Source organism: Lepidochelys kempii, chromosome 6 (assembly GCF_965140285.1).
Source record: "Lepidochelys kempii isolate rLepKem1 chromosome 6, rLepKem1.hap1, whole genome shotgun sequence".
Taxonomy (NCBI): Eukaryota; Metazoa; Chordata; order Testudines; family Cheloniidae; genus Lepidochelys; species Lepidochelys kempii.
Window position 1 is genome coordinate 68,881,975 of NC_136385.1, and position 18,216 is coordinate 68,900,190.

Genomic DNA, 18,216 nt, shown 5'->3' on the forward strand with positions numbered 1-18,216 from the left:
CTACAATCTATCCACACTGACAGCTTCAAGCACACTGGCATGGCCACATTTGTGGCACTTGCAGCGGCATTGGGAGTAGTGCATTGTGGTCAGCTATCCCAGCATGTAAGTGACTGCAACGTGCTTTTCAAATGGGGGGTGGGGTGGAGTGTGACAGGGAGTGTGTTGTGTGTATGTGGAGGGAGAGAGAGTGGGTTTTGGGGGGCCTGAGAGCATGTCAGCATGCTGTCTTCTAAGTTCTGACAGGAACAGACCCCCCCCCACAGCATTCCACAGTAATGGTTGCTTTGTCTCGGAGCAGATAAGCAGCCGGCTGTCAGAAACGGAGCTTTCAAAGGGCATATTCGCATTCCTGCAGCGATTCAAAAATAATGACAAGAGTGGCCACTTGACTCAAGAGGATTATGGGACATTTCCGGAGGCTGATCAGGGCGCAGTAAAGCTACATCTCGTTCACACTGGCGCTGCGACGCTCCAGCGGGGGCGCAGCAAACGTTATTCCACTCGCCAAGGTGGAGTACCCGCAGCACTGTAGCCGCGGAGTCAGAGCGCTCCACGTGCCTTGCCAGTGTGGACGGGTAGTGAGCTAGTGCGCCCGGGTTTCCTTTATTGCACTGTAACTCGCAAGTGCAGCCAAGCCCCTTGTCTATCTGGGAAAGTTGCACCAGTATAACCTAAGGTGTGAATTTAACCCAATCTAGTTAAACTGATGCAAACCCCCATGTAGACACTCTTATTCTGGTATAAAACTGGTTTATTTCACATTAGTTTAAATGGATTAGGAACAGCTTTAAATTAAACTGAAATAAGCCAGTTAACTGAAATAAGAGTCCTCACGGGAATTTAAACTGGTTTGAAAAGAGATGTTAGTTAAACCAGAGCAACTTTCCTGTGTAGACATGGCCTTAGCCGAGTCTCTTACCTTTCCTGTTGCTACCTTATTTAGGGTTACCTGTTGCCCTCTTCTTTATTTTACTGATGCTCAGCTACAACATTTCCCCCGACATCAACCCCATTTCAGGTAAGCACAACAAAAGGGCTCTTGCTTTGCTGACAAGATCTCAGCATGGTCCCAACACCCCAGAGCACTAGAACTGTCAGTTGGGATTGGACTCCATGTCCTAAGAAGCACTTGGATACCACCACAATGTGTGTGCTAGAAATGCATAGACATCACTTTGTGTCTTAAATGGACTGAGGCATCTGCCTGTGGCAGGACAACATTCTGACAAGTCAATGACACAGAGATTCTGAAGTGAAGATTTTATACAAGGAATGTCATGGATGGTTTCTCTTTGTGCATTAACATGGTAGTGAAGCTACATGCATGGAAGCCACATAGGGCATGGCCTTCAAACCAACAACAAATATTAATTGTATTGTCCATCACCGATTCAAAAATAAACAACTCAAAGTGCAGAGCTATGCTGTAAAATGTCTTTTCTAAGACAGGACTGTTACCCACTCCTATCCCCCACTCCCTTCCGGGTGACTATCAGCTTATGACAGCCTTTGATTACAAAATACAAGTTCGTCTCTGGAAGTTTAACCAGCAGGGAAAGTTTCCTCCCACACATTCCATTTCAGCTTCCGCGTGAAGTCTGGGAATAGATGCCTGGGGCAGTCACTTTGCAAACAGGTTCCTTTGGGGGTGAAAGCAAGAACTATTAGTTAAAAGGCCAAAGCCAGCACACTTGTTCAGAAGGTCTAGTCTTTTATAGCAGCTAATTTAATAATATAGTCCTAACAGAGGGTGTTAATCATTGAGCTACCCAGCAGGTAGGACTAAATCAGTTTCAGAGTATCGTGTCAAACTCCAGCCACTACAATTGGAGACAAGTCCCCTCCATGGGAGCATCCCTTGTCTACATAAGCCAAAAGTTCAGTTCATGATGGACTCTTTATTTCTTGTCATGAGAGCCAAAATCCACAGAAAGGGAGCATATCAGTTGAGCGCAGTGGTTTGCTCATTGCTGATAAATTCAGTGGTTCAATGCAGACCTTTATGGAAGGGTAAAGTCCAGTGAGTGCCACTTGATAGGAGCTGAGAAGAGATTCCTGTTTTCCAGCTGGATCTGTAGGTTTGGTTGGTTGGTTGTTGTTGTTTTTATAAGAAAGATCACAGTCAAATCTGTGCCGTTTCTATGCAGCCATCTGAAAGACCATTGGTGGCACCATGGATTTGGAGACCCTTTAAAACTTTAGTAAGCCTAGCAAACACTAGACTGCAGGTCATGCAATCTTCCAGAAAACTGGCACTTGCCTCGTTCTGGTCACAAGCCTCTTAGTGTCTGACAAACCTCATAAAGCAGTTAAAGTCCTCCTGAAAGAAATCCAAGCGCATGGGAATGTGGTCAAGAAGAACGAGGCCCTGCTACCTTGTGATCTTGTGCTGACATGGAAATGGCTTCTACCACAGATACCCTAGCATTTTCCACATCAGTTGTTTTCCTTTCAACAACTCTAGCTTGGTGTCTGACACGGTGCTAGGTTCCCCTCCACTCGCCTGCACCGCAGTCCCGTGACCTGCCAGACCAGCACCTGTGACCACAAGTCAAACAGATTTTGCAAACCCTTTAGTGCCAGCAGGCGGAGCCTCCAGAGGCAGGGACCCTCCCGTTATCAGCTGCAATTCACGCATCTACGTTTGGGGAGCCTTGGACCCTCTTGGCAGCAAACTTGACACTAGGACCATGTGATGAGCAAAATGCTCCAAGAGAAGAATTAGAAGGCACTGCAGTGGCTACGAATTCAACCCAATACAGCAGGGTCCAGCTGCGTCTCTTATTTGAACTAGAAATATTCAAAACTTCACTAGCCACCGGTATCCTTAACATCCTAAATTATATAGATATAGATGTTTAAACTGGAATAAAATACACTGGATTTTGGGTTGCTCATTTACATGAGCTCCCCTCTTCCCCAATCAGTTTACAATTAAAACCTGAAGGTCCAGTTTACTCACTTGAGCTCATGTCCCAGCATTCCAAGATGGGTAGAACATGAGAGCAGACCAGAGATCAGAAACATGCACTCTAGCTGCTAAAGGTGAAAGGGAGACCAACTATTTTTTTCTAACCCTGAGAACCTAAGGAATCATGAAGGACCCAGACAGGAAGCTGGGGTTAAAGATCACCGGGTTTCTTATTGCAGTTAAAACAGACTCGCACTGGATGATCCCATCCACGGGAAGGGACCGCTCGGCGCTCGTTTGAACATTCATCACAGAATCCCTGGCCACAGGCTCGACAGTGGTGTTTAGAGAGCTTGATGTTGAACTCCTTCTGGCAGTTGTGGCAGTGCAGGATTTCATGATCCGGCACCCAGTAAGCAGGTCTAGCAGCATCTTTCACAAGCCCTACAAAGGATGAGAAAGAACCACAGCAATTAGAATGTCTCCTGTTCTTTGCTAAGGCAGAGGAGGGGAAGGACCCAAGGATACCAGCCATGTCTGTGCCTTTTCAAGGAGCTCATTATGGAAACTGTTAAGATCTGCCCACAGAACACTTCATTCTAGCAGGCATCTGCTAGTAGTTCAGGCTATTCCAAATCTTTCATATTGTGCCCCTGTACAATTCAATGGCATTGTTTTAATGGGGACCCTACCACCACTACGCCACTGTTTAATAAATAATAATAATAATAATTAATAATTAGTTAGAGCTGGTTTGGTAGCCCCAGAGAATGAAATCCAATAGGCACAACATGCACTGGAAGCTTCCCCTCCACATTCAACCCTGACCAAGTCAGGGGCCAGATAGCAGATCAGTCTCCAAGTCTCTCTCAATCCTAGACCTTTGTGCTAAGACTGCCATCCAGGATACCAATTTATAGCACATGATGTGGATGCTTGTTTACTAGTAACCAGACTGAGAACTCCAGTTCATTTCACATCAGGCACCAAATAGTATCAGTGGCTTACTACACTTGGTGACTACTGACCTTGGCTAGATTTGGACCAGTGACCTAAACATGAAAATTCCTGCATTAAATCTTATTCAGTCTGGCATATCAAGTTAAGTAGATCTAATAGATCTCGGGGGGCCATACAGCCCACAATGTCATGGGCTTCTTGTACTTCACATGTGGAAGTAGGGCAGCTATTATTCTTAACCTCTAGTCTTGGCTCCTCAAGAGAACAGGGTGATCAAATCTCTCTGAATGACTGGAATAATCCCACAATCAGAGTATTATGCCAAGAAAGGCAGAGATTCTGGGCTGGGAAAAAAGCACAGCCCCACGTTGCTATTTTTTTTTTGCCATTTTTTGCAGAAGGCCATCCAGGGTAAGTGGAGGTGGACACCTCCTCCGGCCATGACTCGTTCAGAGAACATTGGCTTTCTCTGCCTTATCTTCTGTCCATTGTGGTTCAGCTGGGTGGTCAAAACAATCTAACCATCACTCTTTCAGGTATCAGAGTAGCAGCCGTGTTAGTCTGTATCCGCAAAAAGAAAAGGAGGACTTGTGGCACCTCGGAGACTAACCAATTTATTTGAGCATAAGCTTTTGTGAGCTACAGCTCAAGTGAGCTGTAGCTCACAAAAGCTTATGCTCAAATAAATTGGTTAGTCTCCGAGGTGCCACAAGTCCTCCTTTTCTTCTTTCAGGTACGTGTACAATGGTGGTAACACCAACATCTGGCAGCTTCATTCCTGCTTCCATTTTATTAGATAATAAAAGATCTGCCAGCCTGATTAAATTCCAGACAGAGCAATGGAGAGAAGGTCTGATGAGTGGTTAATGCAATTCATCACCCTCTACTGCTGTCTACCTCCTGTGGGGGTTTGGTCAGCAGAACAAACAGCAGTTCAGCTGTGGAACAACATTTAAACCCAGGTACCTGCTGCGGCACCTGGGCTGGTACCCAGTGCACTAACAACCAACACACTGTCATTGTACTAAGTTCAGCATTAGGAACCATCCTCCCAGTTACTGGATGTTTAAATGTCTTGGTCCTGATTTGCAGAAGTGCCGAGCACCCGTAGATCCCAATTATGTCAACTGCAGCTGCTGGCACTCAGAACCGCTAAAAAACCTGATAAAATGTCTCATAGTTTGGCCACGATTTTTTAAGTACAGCCTAGGAAACTCAGTCTGGCAGATCACTGCAATAACCCTACTGGCGTATCAGGAAGAAGTGACACTCAGAACTCAAGGATCTGTGATGCTGCACTGTGGAGAGAATAGAAGTGAGGAGGCGTAAACTGGAAAAAAAAATGCTGAGAAAGTAGAGGAAACATAGGGAGAGAGCTTGGCAGGGCCCACGGCCCAGCAGGAGCAGAAGTCAGAAGGGGGACCCTCGAGCTACATTGGCCCCCTGAGACAAGAAGTGTCAGTGTGCCATGCCAGCTCATTTCAAGCACTGAAGTTTAACAAACAGCTCTGACATACGCAACCAACATGTTCTTAGATAGAAAAACAATTGGAAGCAAAGAGCACCCACCTAGTGGGATGTCTATGGCAGTCACCACAGCTCCAAGAGTGTTCTGCACTGCCTCACCGACCTTCCTGGCGATCAGTGTCCCACCTTCCTCCTCTGTCTGTGACTCGGGCACATCTGCATGATAGAAGAGTTATGGTTCAAAATGCAAGCCATAGTTCCTGCCAAGTCTCAGTTAATTTGTATTATCAGAGAAACTAATGTTAAACCAAGGTAACTTGGTTGGTTAGGTGCAGCACCCATAGCATAGGCCTGGGGCTCTCTGGCATCCCAGTGTAGCCAAACACCAGTCAGCCTTTATTTCACACCCTCCGTGCCTTCCCTGGGGAAATTTGCATGACCTTCACTGTTACGCTTTTCCTCCACCCACGTGGACAAGACACAGTCTACTCAAGACCAGTGCAGAGGGATGCTATCTCCCCACCAGCAGGAGATGTTGCCTTCTGGGATATTGGGATAAAGTCCAATTTAGAAATAATTCCTCCAAGAGATCAGATTTTTCAGTAATTTCTTGTGAATGGTATTTGCAGTAAAAAGGGTCTCTCAGAGTTCATCTGCTTTCCCCACCAGAAGCATTCACAAACATGATTTCAAATCCTGCTCTGAGGTGGTGTGTACCCAAAAGAATGGCACCATCTACACCCATTACAAGGGCATCAGTTGGCAGGTTGGATCAGCCATCTTCCCTATCTGCCCTAGAATGGGGCTTTTGAAAGAAAATCAGTGGTAAGATTTCAGACACAACATATGGTTAATGCTGACAGGAAGGTGGAGAATTTCTCTCCATTCCCAGAACGAGCACAGTCAGGTCAGCATTACCTAACCGGATGCCCCTGCTGTCATGGCAGTTGTCACACACTCTCACTGGCGCCGGTCCCCAGCCCCGCTCAGGGACGGGGCGGGTCTTGGAAGAGCAGCTATCGCAGAAGCCCTCCCCGCAGGCCCGGCAGTGATGTTTCGTATCGTTATCTTTAAAGGACGTGCCACACTTGTTGCAATTCTGAACAAGACAAACCAGAAAGAAAAACTATCAGTTTGATTTTCCTAATTATCTCCAATTAGAAAAGCGTCCGAGAGCTGGATCACGAGACGGCAGGAACCGTGGCACCTATGAAAGTGACTGGATCCTGCATGAGTGGGGAAAGTATTGTAAGTCTCACAGTTAACTGATCTGTACTTGCACTGCAGAGACTTTTTGATGTCTTTCTCTGAAGTGTCTTGGGCATAGACTCCACTTGGGGTGGTGCCAGCATTGTCCTTCTGGCTCAATGACTTCATACCCAAAGAAGGGACCCGTGGGAAGACAAGCATGCTGTGGCTAGGCCAGCAGCATTACCGTGAACCCTGTGGTTACAGCCATGAATTGTTACAGCTATGCTTTCTTGGGTGCCTACAGCACTGGGCAGTTGACCTGTGAACACTTGAAGGTTTTGGAAAACAAAGATAAGATGGTCATTTCCAGTTTAGTCATCTGCCCAATTCCTTTTATATGCTTTCTCAAAGGAGTTGGAAGTCTCTCTCTAATTGAATTGTAAGGGCCAAGTATTCATATCCAGCTTCATATTTTGTACAAATTGGTTGCACTTGCAAAAGTGGGAACGCAAAAATGGGAGGCCAGGACTTCAACTTTGATTCTTTACACTCAAGAGCAAGTATGTGGGAGCCAGCATTTTTATCAGCAGCGTTGATGGTGGGAATGGGTCAAACTTGAAGAAGCAGAAAGGGTCAGTGGAATAATAAGGGGACAAATTGCACATCCAGGGAAGAAGGCATCTGACATGATCTTTCTCAGGCCAAGCCAAGAACGTGAATAGCAAGGGTCCCTGCCATTGGCTCTGAAGAGCTGCCAGAGGTGGGTGAGCTGCAGTTTGCAATCCACAGTAGACGAGGCACCTGAAATCTATCAGATTTTTTTTAACTGGTTACTTTGTCATTTTATTTTTTGGAGAAGGTGTGGAGGAAGGGTTATGTTCAGCTCAGCAAAGGGAGCAGTTTCCCTCAACAGCATGAAAGCACGGCAGCTGCTACATACCAGGATTTGAGAGTTGGGTCTCCAGTAGGCAGGGGCAATCTGGTCCGTCAGCCAAGAGGTCACAGCTTTTGTGGGTCCCAGGCTGAGCTCAGACACAGACTGTGCCATGAAATTCATCCCATCCAACAGGCGCTGAGCTGCATTGTTGTTGTCTTTCAGAAATCCATCTGTCTATAACACAATGGGGATTTACATGAAAATGGAAAAACAGAGAAGGAAACGTTTACTTCTCCTGAGCAGATGCTTCTTGGAGCAAATGCCCGTCCACTGCTGCTGTTAAAATGGAGAACACCACCTGGAAGAATCACACTCCCATCTTTTTTAGAGAGAGGGGATGTTTTAATGGTTTAAACATTCACACTAGGAGTCCAAATGTTGATAAAGTCAACCCACTTCTTTATCCTTCCAAGGTAGGCTGAGCACTGTTCAATTTACTGTGTGCAAGACTTTCAGTGGGACCTTAAAAAACAAGGTCCTGTCCTGTCTCCTGTCTCATGTGGATATTGAATATCCCATGGCACTTTCTGTAAGAGTAAGAGGTTTGCTCATATGTCCCTTATTCCCACGGTTGTTCAGCATGCTGTGCGGCAGGTGGCTGTATTTCAGTGGGGATGTGTGTAAGGAGCATTTTGGGATGAAAGCCCACTATAAAAATGTAGAAATCATTTACTTATTAATCAGAGATGGGAAAGACCTGTTAGGTTTTCTGACTCATCTCTTGGGGACCACTGCAATATCGTGATCTGTCCAATCCAATTTTTAATGTCCACTTGGGCAAAACTTGGTTGCCTCTTGCTCTGAGGATGCCCATCCTCAAAGAGGCTCCATACTTCAAGCAGCAGGGGCAGCTGCCATAGCGAGAGTCAGTCCATTTTTTCTGCCATTATGCAAAAAAAAAAAAAAAGAAAAGAAAGAAAGAAAGAAACCACCCACATCTCCAAAGCACCCCAACAAGACTTACTCCTGGCCAGACGTGCTCAATTTCTGTCCTCACCACTGTGTCCACAGGATCTTGGTTCCCAAACCAGTACTGCCGACTGCGGTACACCACTCCACAGTTGGGGCACTCAATCACATACCTGCAGTGAGGAACAAGGAGAACTGGTTACCTAGCAAGGGGCTGAAGGCCCAAAGGAGCTGGCAAAGGAAAGGAAAGGGAGAGCAGAAAGTACTCACCCTGACCAGGCATATTTGGCAAGGCCCATCCAAGGGGAATCAGTGGAAGCAGATGTTTTTGGCACCACATTGACCTCCTTCCCACGCTCGTAACAGGCCTGGAACAGGAGTGTTTGATTAGAATCACATGTTTTGGTACCCCAGACACTGAGTCCCATGTGACTGTTTGGTCACGAGTGGGTTTAAAGGCCTTACCTGGTGTGTGTTTGTGGAGATGGTTTGCTAAAGGGGCCACATGATGGACCCCATCATTGATAACGGAATTTTTGTGCATTATGACCCAAATGATGTCATTTGTCTAATCAACAATAAAAATATGGCTGTGGGTGAAGTAACCCCCAGGCTCCTCCACGTGACCTCTGAGTTACATACACTCCCCCCAAAAAAATCAACATTAGGGGTGGAGGGAAGGAAATAAGGAGAGCAATTCAGAGGCTTATCCATTCACTGTACGGAGACTGAAGAGCAACATCTAATGCTTAACCTGTCCTGGGAAATGGCAGCAGTGCAGCCCTCGGCGATTCAGCCAGCAAAACACGCAAGCAGTGCAACTGGGCTGCCGGCAAACAGAACAATTACCAAAGAACTGTTAAAGATCGACAGGAATCTTGTTGCCACGAGTCTTCAACAGAAAAGAGGAGCAAGACCACAGGCACATGTGAGTAACACTTCTCCCTCTCCAGGTACTGGACCCTGTCCCTAGGGTTCTGCTTACCTTGCAGGTATAGACTCTGTTATCGTACTGGTGGGAGTATCTGCATCGGCTCTTGGCTTCATGAGGAACTCCTTCTTTCGCATGGTTCATGCTGTTCTTACAGCCACACCTGGAGTTCAGAAGCAAACAGTGAGCAGGCTAGAGAGTCACTGATACAGGACAGATCTCGGTATAAGGTCAGCTAAGTTGCCAGAACTAAAACTAGGTTTTATTCAATATCTTATGTTTGTATAGCCATTGAAATGCAGCCACCATGGAGTGGAGTAAGCAGTGGTTTCACAGCAACGTTATATAGCAATTTAGTACAGGAAGTAAACACTGTATCCAACAGAAGCTGCAGAGGGAATCTAGATGGAACTAACCAAGTTCGGAATTTGGCCAAGACATGAGAACTAACATCCCACCTCTCACAAAGAAGAGCTAGAGAATCTTTAATGACCACAAAAGACAGGGAACCTAGTTTTACATCTTATTTGATAGACAGAACTTCCAGCAGCACAATCTTCCATAGCACCATGTTGATACAGCTCAGTACAGACTCAGAGGGATGACTGCAACCTACTGAATTACCAGCACCACTTCCCACACCACCTGGGCTTTCCTTAGACAGGACTTGCACTCAAGTTCTGAGGCATCTGACTGGTTAGTATGCAAAATCTCATCAGCCCCAGTGGGTGTGGCTTCTAGTCACAGGCCATAGGTCACAGTCCAAGACTGGGTGGATGTATGTTTTGGTGATGTTTATGTCATGAATATGACAGAAAGTCTCACAGGGCAATTATTTCTGACTTCAAGGGATTCTTGTAGACCACTCATTTCACAGTCTGCCCTTTGAGGGACTTGCCAGTTCTGAGACAACATGTTTATGAACACTACGGAAGCGATGTGGGCAAAAAGAGATTACACTGATACTTAACTTGCGATATTGCGGATTCCACAATATTAGGTTTCGACGGCAATTTTGATACGGGAGCCCCGGGTGGCCGCTCTCAGCCCCAAGGGCCGACAATGGAAAATCACGGAAAAAGTAATAATGGGCTTTATTACTGCAAATAATATGGTCCATTATTACTTTTCCTCAATTTTCCATGGCTTGTCCGCAATTCAGCCACAGTTTTTTGACCCTCGTCCCGCAATTCAAGTAGGGTATTGCTGATAAATGGAAAGGAGACCCTATTGCCTAGCTGGGACACAGAGACAGCACCCCCCACAGCACACACCTTGAACTGCTTTTCAGGGAGTTCAAATGGGTTCTGGTGTCAGGGGAAACATACAACTTCTGTATTCAGACTAAGGAGTTATCACACTGATGTCACCACCTATGATGATGATGCTTCTCCAGAGTACTTGTGACCTCACTATGACAGTGCATTCTGATGCTGCAGATCTTGACAGTACGGTCTCCCAGAGGGATGAGGGTGTATTTCTTGCCTACTTACCCACAGCTGAGGCATAGAGTAGAACAGGTGAAATACTCATCCGGAAAGAAGGAGCTGTGAGCCATCTGGTCATCGGGGATCTCACCGCTGAACCGGTCGCTCAATGCCTGTCAGACCAAGTGAGAGAAATTGCTGAGGAATTCAGAGCAACAAGGACATTGATTCACCAGGCCAGTGACAGCCTTCTGGAAAGGTACACATCTTCATGGACATCCTGGTAGGCTTCTCATGGACACTCCATGGGTTCCTCTCTGGGAGAGGGCCAACTAGGCTGTGTAGCTAACAAATCATGGTTCACTGACCAGGAAACCATACGGGTATGAGCTACAAAGGAAAACTATAATCCCCCCTGCCTTCCCTCTAATACAGACCAAACAAGATCAACAATCTTGCACTTGTCAGGGAGATGGAATGGATGATCTCAAGGGTTTTTTCCATCTCTAACTTCTATGATAGGGCAGAAGGGGTTGGAGGAAGAAGGTTGCACAGAGTAAATAGCTGGATAAAAAGGGTTTTGGATTCCACACCAAAGGAAACAACATTTGGTCCTACATACTCAACACACCATGCAAGGTTTGAGCTAGGTGACTTACATTAACTAGCATTAATTAAGGACATTGGGAACCTTTTAGTGATGGTGAAATAGTGAAAGTTTCCCTCCTGGGGCTTTGTCAAAGTGCCTCAATCCTATTCTGCAGGGACCACATACGAGATGAAAAGGGAGCTCGCTCTCCATGGTCCATTCAGTCCTTGGCTTTTGAGCTCAGACTGCAAACAAGCATGATAATTAGGGCCAGTTGTGATGGTAGCTTCTGTGATGGAGACGTCTCCACTGGGACCTGGGGCTTGTCTACACTGGCAATTTACAGCACTGCAACTTTCTCGCTCAGAGTGTGAAAAAACACCCCCCTGAGAGCAGCAAGTTTCAGCGCTGTAAAGCATCAGTGTAGACAGCGCTGGTAGCTAAGTCCCTCATGGAGGTGGTTTTTTTAGAGCACTGGGAAAGCTCTCTTTCCGCAACCACACAAGCCATGTTAAAGTGCTCTAGCATTTTTTAGCGTTTTAGCATTGCCAGTGTAGACCAGCCCCTGGACTGTGACCAAACACATTCCACACAAACCACTAAGTGGCTCTCAAATGTCAGCCTTTTGATTACTGATGTGGGCTGGATGTGAACTGGCAGCACCATAAACCAAATGTGGCATTAGCCCTTAAATACGTGAGAAAAGCAAACCACCACAGCACACATGCTGCAGGAATGGTGAAGAGGTTGATATTCTTCTCTTCAAAAGAAATCACTTTTCTTCTTTTACTAAAAAACCAACAAAGCAAAATAACAGACTCTGCCCACACCCCTTCCCCATTAGATACTCAGAACTATGCACTGCCCCGGTGGAGCTATGTTCCTGATCTTCACTGATCCCAAGGGTCAGATCTTTCTTTATCTAGAGAAGAAAGGCAAGAAAATACTTTCTCTTGTAGGGACACTGAGGAAAACATCTGCTGCAAATCTATGTCTAGGTGACTGCCTGGAGACCAGTTACCTTGGTAACAACATAGATCTCTCCATTGTACCAAAATGGTTGAACTGTGTCTGTCTTGGGCATTTATAACGTGCCTACCGCTGCTAACAATGAGCTTCAGGGTCCAACCCTAGTTCTTATACCTGTATTATAAAGTATTTAAAAAGCTACATTTAATGCTTTAAAGAGGCAGAATAATGTTATTTTAAAAGTTTCATTTTTACAGGCTTTGTTTGCCATGAAGCCTGAACTAAACATCACGTCTAATAGGCAACTCTATCTATATAAGGTTTTCCTGGAGCCCGTCATGATAATACTGAAGAGCTGAACAAATGAACTAAATATCATGCTACTACTTTAAAGAGTTACCACATTCTTTAATATAATATTGTTTGTCTTTTATGTATATATCAGTCTCTACCAGGCAATCAATTCCTGATGGTCCCTTGGGTGACTATGCACAAAGTAAAATAATAATATAATTAAAACTCCTCAAATATTTTACTTTGTGAGGCATTTTGGAAAAGACAAGTACCATACTGTTAATCTGTCCATTTGCTTTGGTAAAACAAGTCTTTCAAGGGATGTTATGAAGGCCAAAAGTATAACTGGGCTTAAAAAATTTTTTTGTATAAGATCATGGAGGATAGGTCCATCAATGGCTATTAGCCAGGATGGTCAGATATGCAACCTCATGCTCTGGGTGTCCCTAAACCTCTGCCTGCTAGAATCATAGACTTATAGGACTGGAAGGGACCTTGAGAGGTCATCTAGTCCAGTCCCTTGCACTCAGGGCAGGACTCGGTATTATCTAGATCATCCCTGACAGATGTTTATCTAACATATTCTTAAAAATCTCCAATGATGGAGATTCCACAACCTCCCTAGGCAATTTATTCCAGTGCTTAACCATCCTGACAGTTAGGAAGTTTTTCCTAATGTCCAACCTAAACTTCCCTTGCTGCAATTTAAGCCCATTGCTTCTTGTCCTATCCTTGGAGGTTAAGAAGAACAATTCTTCTCCCTCCTCCTTGTAACAACCTTTTATGTACTTGAAAACTGTTATCATGTCCTCTCTCAGTCTTCTCTTCTCCAGACTAAACAAACCCAATTTTTTCAATCTTGTTTCATAGGTCATGTTTTCTAGACCTTTAATCATTTTTGTTGCTCTTCTTTGGACTTTCTCCAATTTGTCCACATCTTTCCTGAAATGTGGCGCCCAGAATGAGACACAATAATCCAGTTGAGGCCTAATCAGCGCAGAGTAGAGCAGAAGAATTATTTCTCGTGTCTTGCTTACCACACTCCTGCTAATACATCTCAGAATGATGTTCACATTTTTTTGCATCAGTGTTACACTGTTGACTCATATTTAGCTTGTGGTCCACTATGACCCCCAGATCCCTTTCTGCAATACTCCTTCCTAGGCAGTCATTTCCCATTTTGTATGTGTGCAATGGATTGTTCCTTCCTAAGTGGAATACTTTGCATTTGTCCTTATTGAATTTCATCCTGTTTACTTCAGACCATTTCTCCAGTTTGTCCAGATCATTTTGAATTATAATCCTATCCTACAAAGCACTTGCAACCCCTCCCATCTTGGTATCATCCATTGTACTCTGTATGCTAGAAGCTCGGACTGGACAACAGGCAATGGCTCAATCAATGATTGCTCTGTTCTGTTCATTCTCTCAAAAGCATCTGGCACTGGCCACTGTCGGAATACAGGTTACTGGGCTAGATGGACCAATGTGCCGACCCAGTATGGCCATTTTTATGTTCTTCTGTTAAATGTTTAGTAATGCTACTCCAGGGTGGGAAGGGCAAGATAAATTGTTCCTCCTTACCTAAGCTCCCTCTAGCCCAGAGGTGGGCAAACTACGGCCCATGGGCCACATCCGGCCCGTGGGACTGTCCTGCCCAGCCCCTGAGCTCCTGGCCTGGGAGGCTAGCCCCCTCACTGTCCCCCCTGCTGTGCAGCCATGCTGCCACGTCAGCATCGCTCTGGGCAGCGGGGCTGTGTGCTCATGCAGGGCAGCGTGGCAGTGTGTCTGGCTCCAGCTGGGCGGCGCGGCTGCCAGACCTGCCACTCTGAGCAGCATGGTAAGGGGACCAGGGCTGGGGGGTTGGATATGGGGCAGGGGGTCCCGGGGGGTAGTCAGGGGACAGGGAGCAGAGGGCAGTTGGATAGGGCAGAGGTTCGAGGGGGGGGCAGGGGAAAGGGAACGGGGGGGTTAGATAGGGGATGGGGTCCCGGGGGGCGGTTAGGAGTGGGGGTCCTGGGAGGGGGCAGTCAGGGGACAAGGAACGGGGGGGATTGGATGGGGAGGGTTCTGAGGGGGGCAATCAGGTGGTGGGAAGTGGGAGGGGTCAGATAGGGGGTGGGGGCCAGGCTGTTTGGGGAGGCACAGCCTTCCCTACCCGGCCCTCCATACAGTTTCACACCCTGATGTGGCCCTCGGGCCAAAAAGTTTGCCCACCCTGCTCCAGCCTGTTCCTTTCAATATGGCAGCTGCCATCCTGGTATCCCCTTGGCTTATGGAATTGCAAACTCATCAAGAAGCTAGCAAAAAAGAGTCTCCGGTACCATCTGTCAGCTCGCCAGTCTTCTGGATTCCTCTCAATCAGGCTTCAGGCCAGAACATGGCATAGAGACAGCACTTATTTTTCTGGTGTATGATCACCTCATGTCCATAAGACATTGAAAGTACACCCATATTGATCTTGCTCTGACCTCTCTGTGGCATTTGGTTCACGCAGTCATCAAATAATCCTGGCTCAAATCCAGAAACTGCAGGGGTTAACAAACACCCTGGATTAAAATATCTCAGGTCCTTCTCCAACTGAAGCTAGATGGCTGCCAAAGACTCAAAAAGTAATAGCAATTTTTTTTAAGTACATCAGAAGTAGGAAGCCGGCTAAACAACCAGTGGGGCCCCTGGACAATCGAGGTGCTAAAGGAGCACTCAAGGATGATAAGGCCATTGCAGGGAAACTAAATGAATTCTTTGCATAGGTCTTCACGGCTGAGGATGTGAAGGAGATTCCCAAACCTGAGCCATTCTTTTTAGGTGACAGATCTGAGGAACTGTCCCAGATTGAGGTGTCATTAGAGGAGGTTTTGGAACAAACTGATAAATTAAACAGCAATAAGTCACCAGGACGAGATGGTATTCACCCAAGACTTCTGAAGGAACTCAAATGTGAAATTGCAGAACTACTAACTGTAGTCTGTAACCTATCATTTAAATCAGCTTCTGTACCAAGTGACTGGAGGATAGCTAATGTGATGCCAATTTTTTAAAAGGGCTCCAGAGATGATCCCGGCAATTACAGGCCTGGAAGCCTGACTTCAATACTGGGCAAACTGGTTGAAACTGTAGTAAAGAACAATACTATCAGACATACAGATGAACACAATTTGTTGAGGAAGAGTTAACATGGTTTTAGTAAAGGGAAATCAAGCCTCACCAATCTACTAGAATTCTTTGAGAGGGTCAACAAGCATGTGGACCAAGGGGATCCAGTGGATAGTGTGTACTTAGATTTTCAGAAAGCCTTTGACAAAGGCTCTTATGCAAAGTAAGCTGCCACGGGATAAGAGGGAAGGTGCTCTCATGGATTAGAACTGGTTAAAAGATAGGAAACAAAGGGTAGGTATAAATGGTCAGTTTTAAAAATGGAGAGAAGTAAATAGTGGTGTCCCCCAGAGGTGTGTTCTGGGACCAGTCCTATTCAACATATTCATAAATGATCTGGAAAAAAGGGGTAAACAGTGAGGTGGCAAAATTTGCAGTTGATACAAAATTACTAAAGATAGTTAAGGCACAGGCAGACTGCAAAGAGCTACAAAAGGATCTCTCAAGACTGGGTGACTGGGTTATAGCGGTAACAACTCCCTCAATTGTGAACATCTGCTCTCAGATTGTTCAGTCAGATCACAGCCTTGGGGTTCTTTTGGACTCCTCGAAGCTACTGGATGGTCACATAGCTACGGTGCCAAAAAATACCCATTTTAGTGGCTCATAGACTGCTCTACACCCTATCGGATACAAACCTGGACAGTGACTCCCACATTGGTGACCTCCAGAGTTGATTATTGCAACTCATATCTAGAAACAAAGCGACATACCCTGAAAAAGCTCCAACTGGCTCAAAATACAGCAGTCAGTCTGCTTAGTAACACAGATCATTGTGAACACATCATCCCAGCATTCCGCTATCTGCAGTGACTATCCACTGAATACAGAGTCCAGTTCAAGTCACGTGTTCTGATATTCACAGCCCTCTCTGAGGCTGGCCCTAACCACCTGACAACTAACCTTTCCCTTCCCAACCATGACCTCCCATGACAGCTACATTCCCCTGGAGCAATTAAAATGCCCACCAACAGGAGGCAGCATATGAGTGCAGGGGACAGAACTTTCACAGAAGCCAGATCCAGATCAGGGAACTTCCTCCCTCAGGAAATAATAGTGGACACAGGAATAACCATTTTCAGAACCAGATGCAAAAAACTCTTTTCTTCAACTTTTTGAGGGAGAACCAAGTTCATCACAAGCATACATACATAGAAAATAATCATGCTCTTTCTCCTACAGAGAGAGAGTGATTGTTATTCTTATTTTTAAATACTTAGGAAGCCCACTGATATTATGGTGATAATATAATAGATATATTAGAGAGGTCTTCAGCCTCTCTTCCACCCCTCCAGCTCCTTTCCATCAGCCCTCAAGTATGCTACTGTATCTCTAATCCTAACAATCTCTCCCTTGATCTCACTTGCTTCTCCAGATACTGCCACATCTCCCTCCTTCCCTTTGCCTCCCAGCTCCTTCAGTATACTGTCTGTACCCAGTGCCTTTACTTCCTCACCTCTCAGATCCCTGGCAATCAGAACCTAGGAACTGGGTTAGACCAATGGTCCATCTAGCTCAGTATCCTGTCTTCTGACAGTGGTCAATGCCAGGTGCTCCAGAGGGAATGAACAGAACAGACAATCAGCAAGTGATCCACCCCCTGTTGTCCACTCCCAGCTTCTGACAATCAGAGACTAGGGACACCTAGAACATGGGGTTGTATCCCTGACTATCTTGGCTAATGGCCACTGATGGACCTATCCTCCATGAACTTTTCTCTTTTGAACCACGCTATAGTTGTGGCCTTCACAGCATTCCCTGTCAAGAAGTTTCATAGGTTGTGTGTGTTGCATGAAGAAATACTTCCTTTCATTTGTTTTAAACCTGCTGCCTATTAATTTCATTGGATGACCCCGGTTCTTATGTTATTTGAAGGAATAAAAAAAACCTACTCCCTTATTCACTTTCTCCACACCATTCATGATTTTATAGACCTCTATCATATCCCCATTAGTCATCTCTTTTCGAGCTGAATTCAGTTTCTACCCTTATTACAGTACTGATGCTGCTCTTAAGAAAGTTACTGATAACCTCCTCCTGGCCAGATCCATGAGCATCTTTATAAATATCCTCCATGAACTGTTTGTCACTTGCAATAAAGTGTATCACGCTTTCCTCCCCCAATCAGCTTTCTCCCAGGTGTGGGTTTGAGATTTTGCTTTTCTGGTTCTCCTTTAACCTTTCCGTCTGATTCCTCAGCGGGTCTCCCTCTGTTCTTCTTTATTTCCCCCCGTCCTGCTGTCTTCCCCCAGGATAGATCCACCCAGCCCATTCAACCGTCTATACGAGATACATGGAAGACTTTCCTTTTCTCCGGATATCTGCAATTCTGCATTAGAGCTTTGTGTGAACTTTATTAGGGTACATGATACTTGGGAATGGTGCGACAGGCATGAATGAGTAACCCCCGGAGACTCTTCCCCAACCGCTGGTGAGCCACACTCTTCAGCACAAAGAACAGGAGGACTTGTG

The 18,216-nt window shown here is 45.7% G+C and overlaps 1 protein-coding gene across 4 annotated transcripts in view; it reads right to left on the reverse strand.

The window, feature by feature from the left end:
* Positions 1-1,248: 1,248 nt before the first annotated feature.
* Positions 1,249-18,216, reverse strand: part of ZFYVE1 (zinc finger FYVE-type containing 1) — a 40,289-nt gene continuing 23,321 nt past the window's right edge. For all 4 annotated transcript variants that reach the window (XM_073348528.1, XM_073348527.1, XM_073348526.1 and 1 more), the window contains 8 exons: positions 10,803-10,909; positions 9,364-9,472; positions 8,649-8,746; positions 8,434-8,551; positions 7,473-7,643; positions 6,260-6,440; positions 5,444-5,557; positions 1,249-3,358 (listed from right to left, as the gene is read on the reverse strand). In XM_073348528.1, coding sequence (XP_073204629.1) covers positions 3,126-3,358; positions 5,444-5,557; positions 6,260-6,440; positions 7,473-7,643; positions 8,434-8,551; positions 8,649-8,746; positions 9,364-9,472; positions 10,803-10,909 — 1,131 coding nt within the window. In that variant the 3' untranslated portion in view covers positions 1,249-3,125. The remainder of the gene's footprint in view (positions 3,359-5,443; positions 5,558-6,259; positions 6,441-7,472; positions 7,644-8,433; positions 8,552-8,648; positions 8,747-9,363; positions 9,473-10,802; positions 10,910-18,216) is intronic.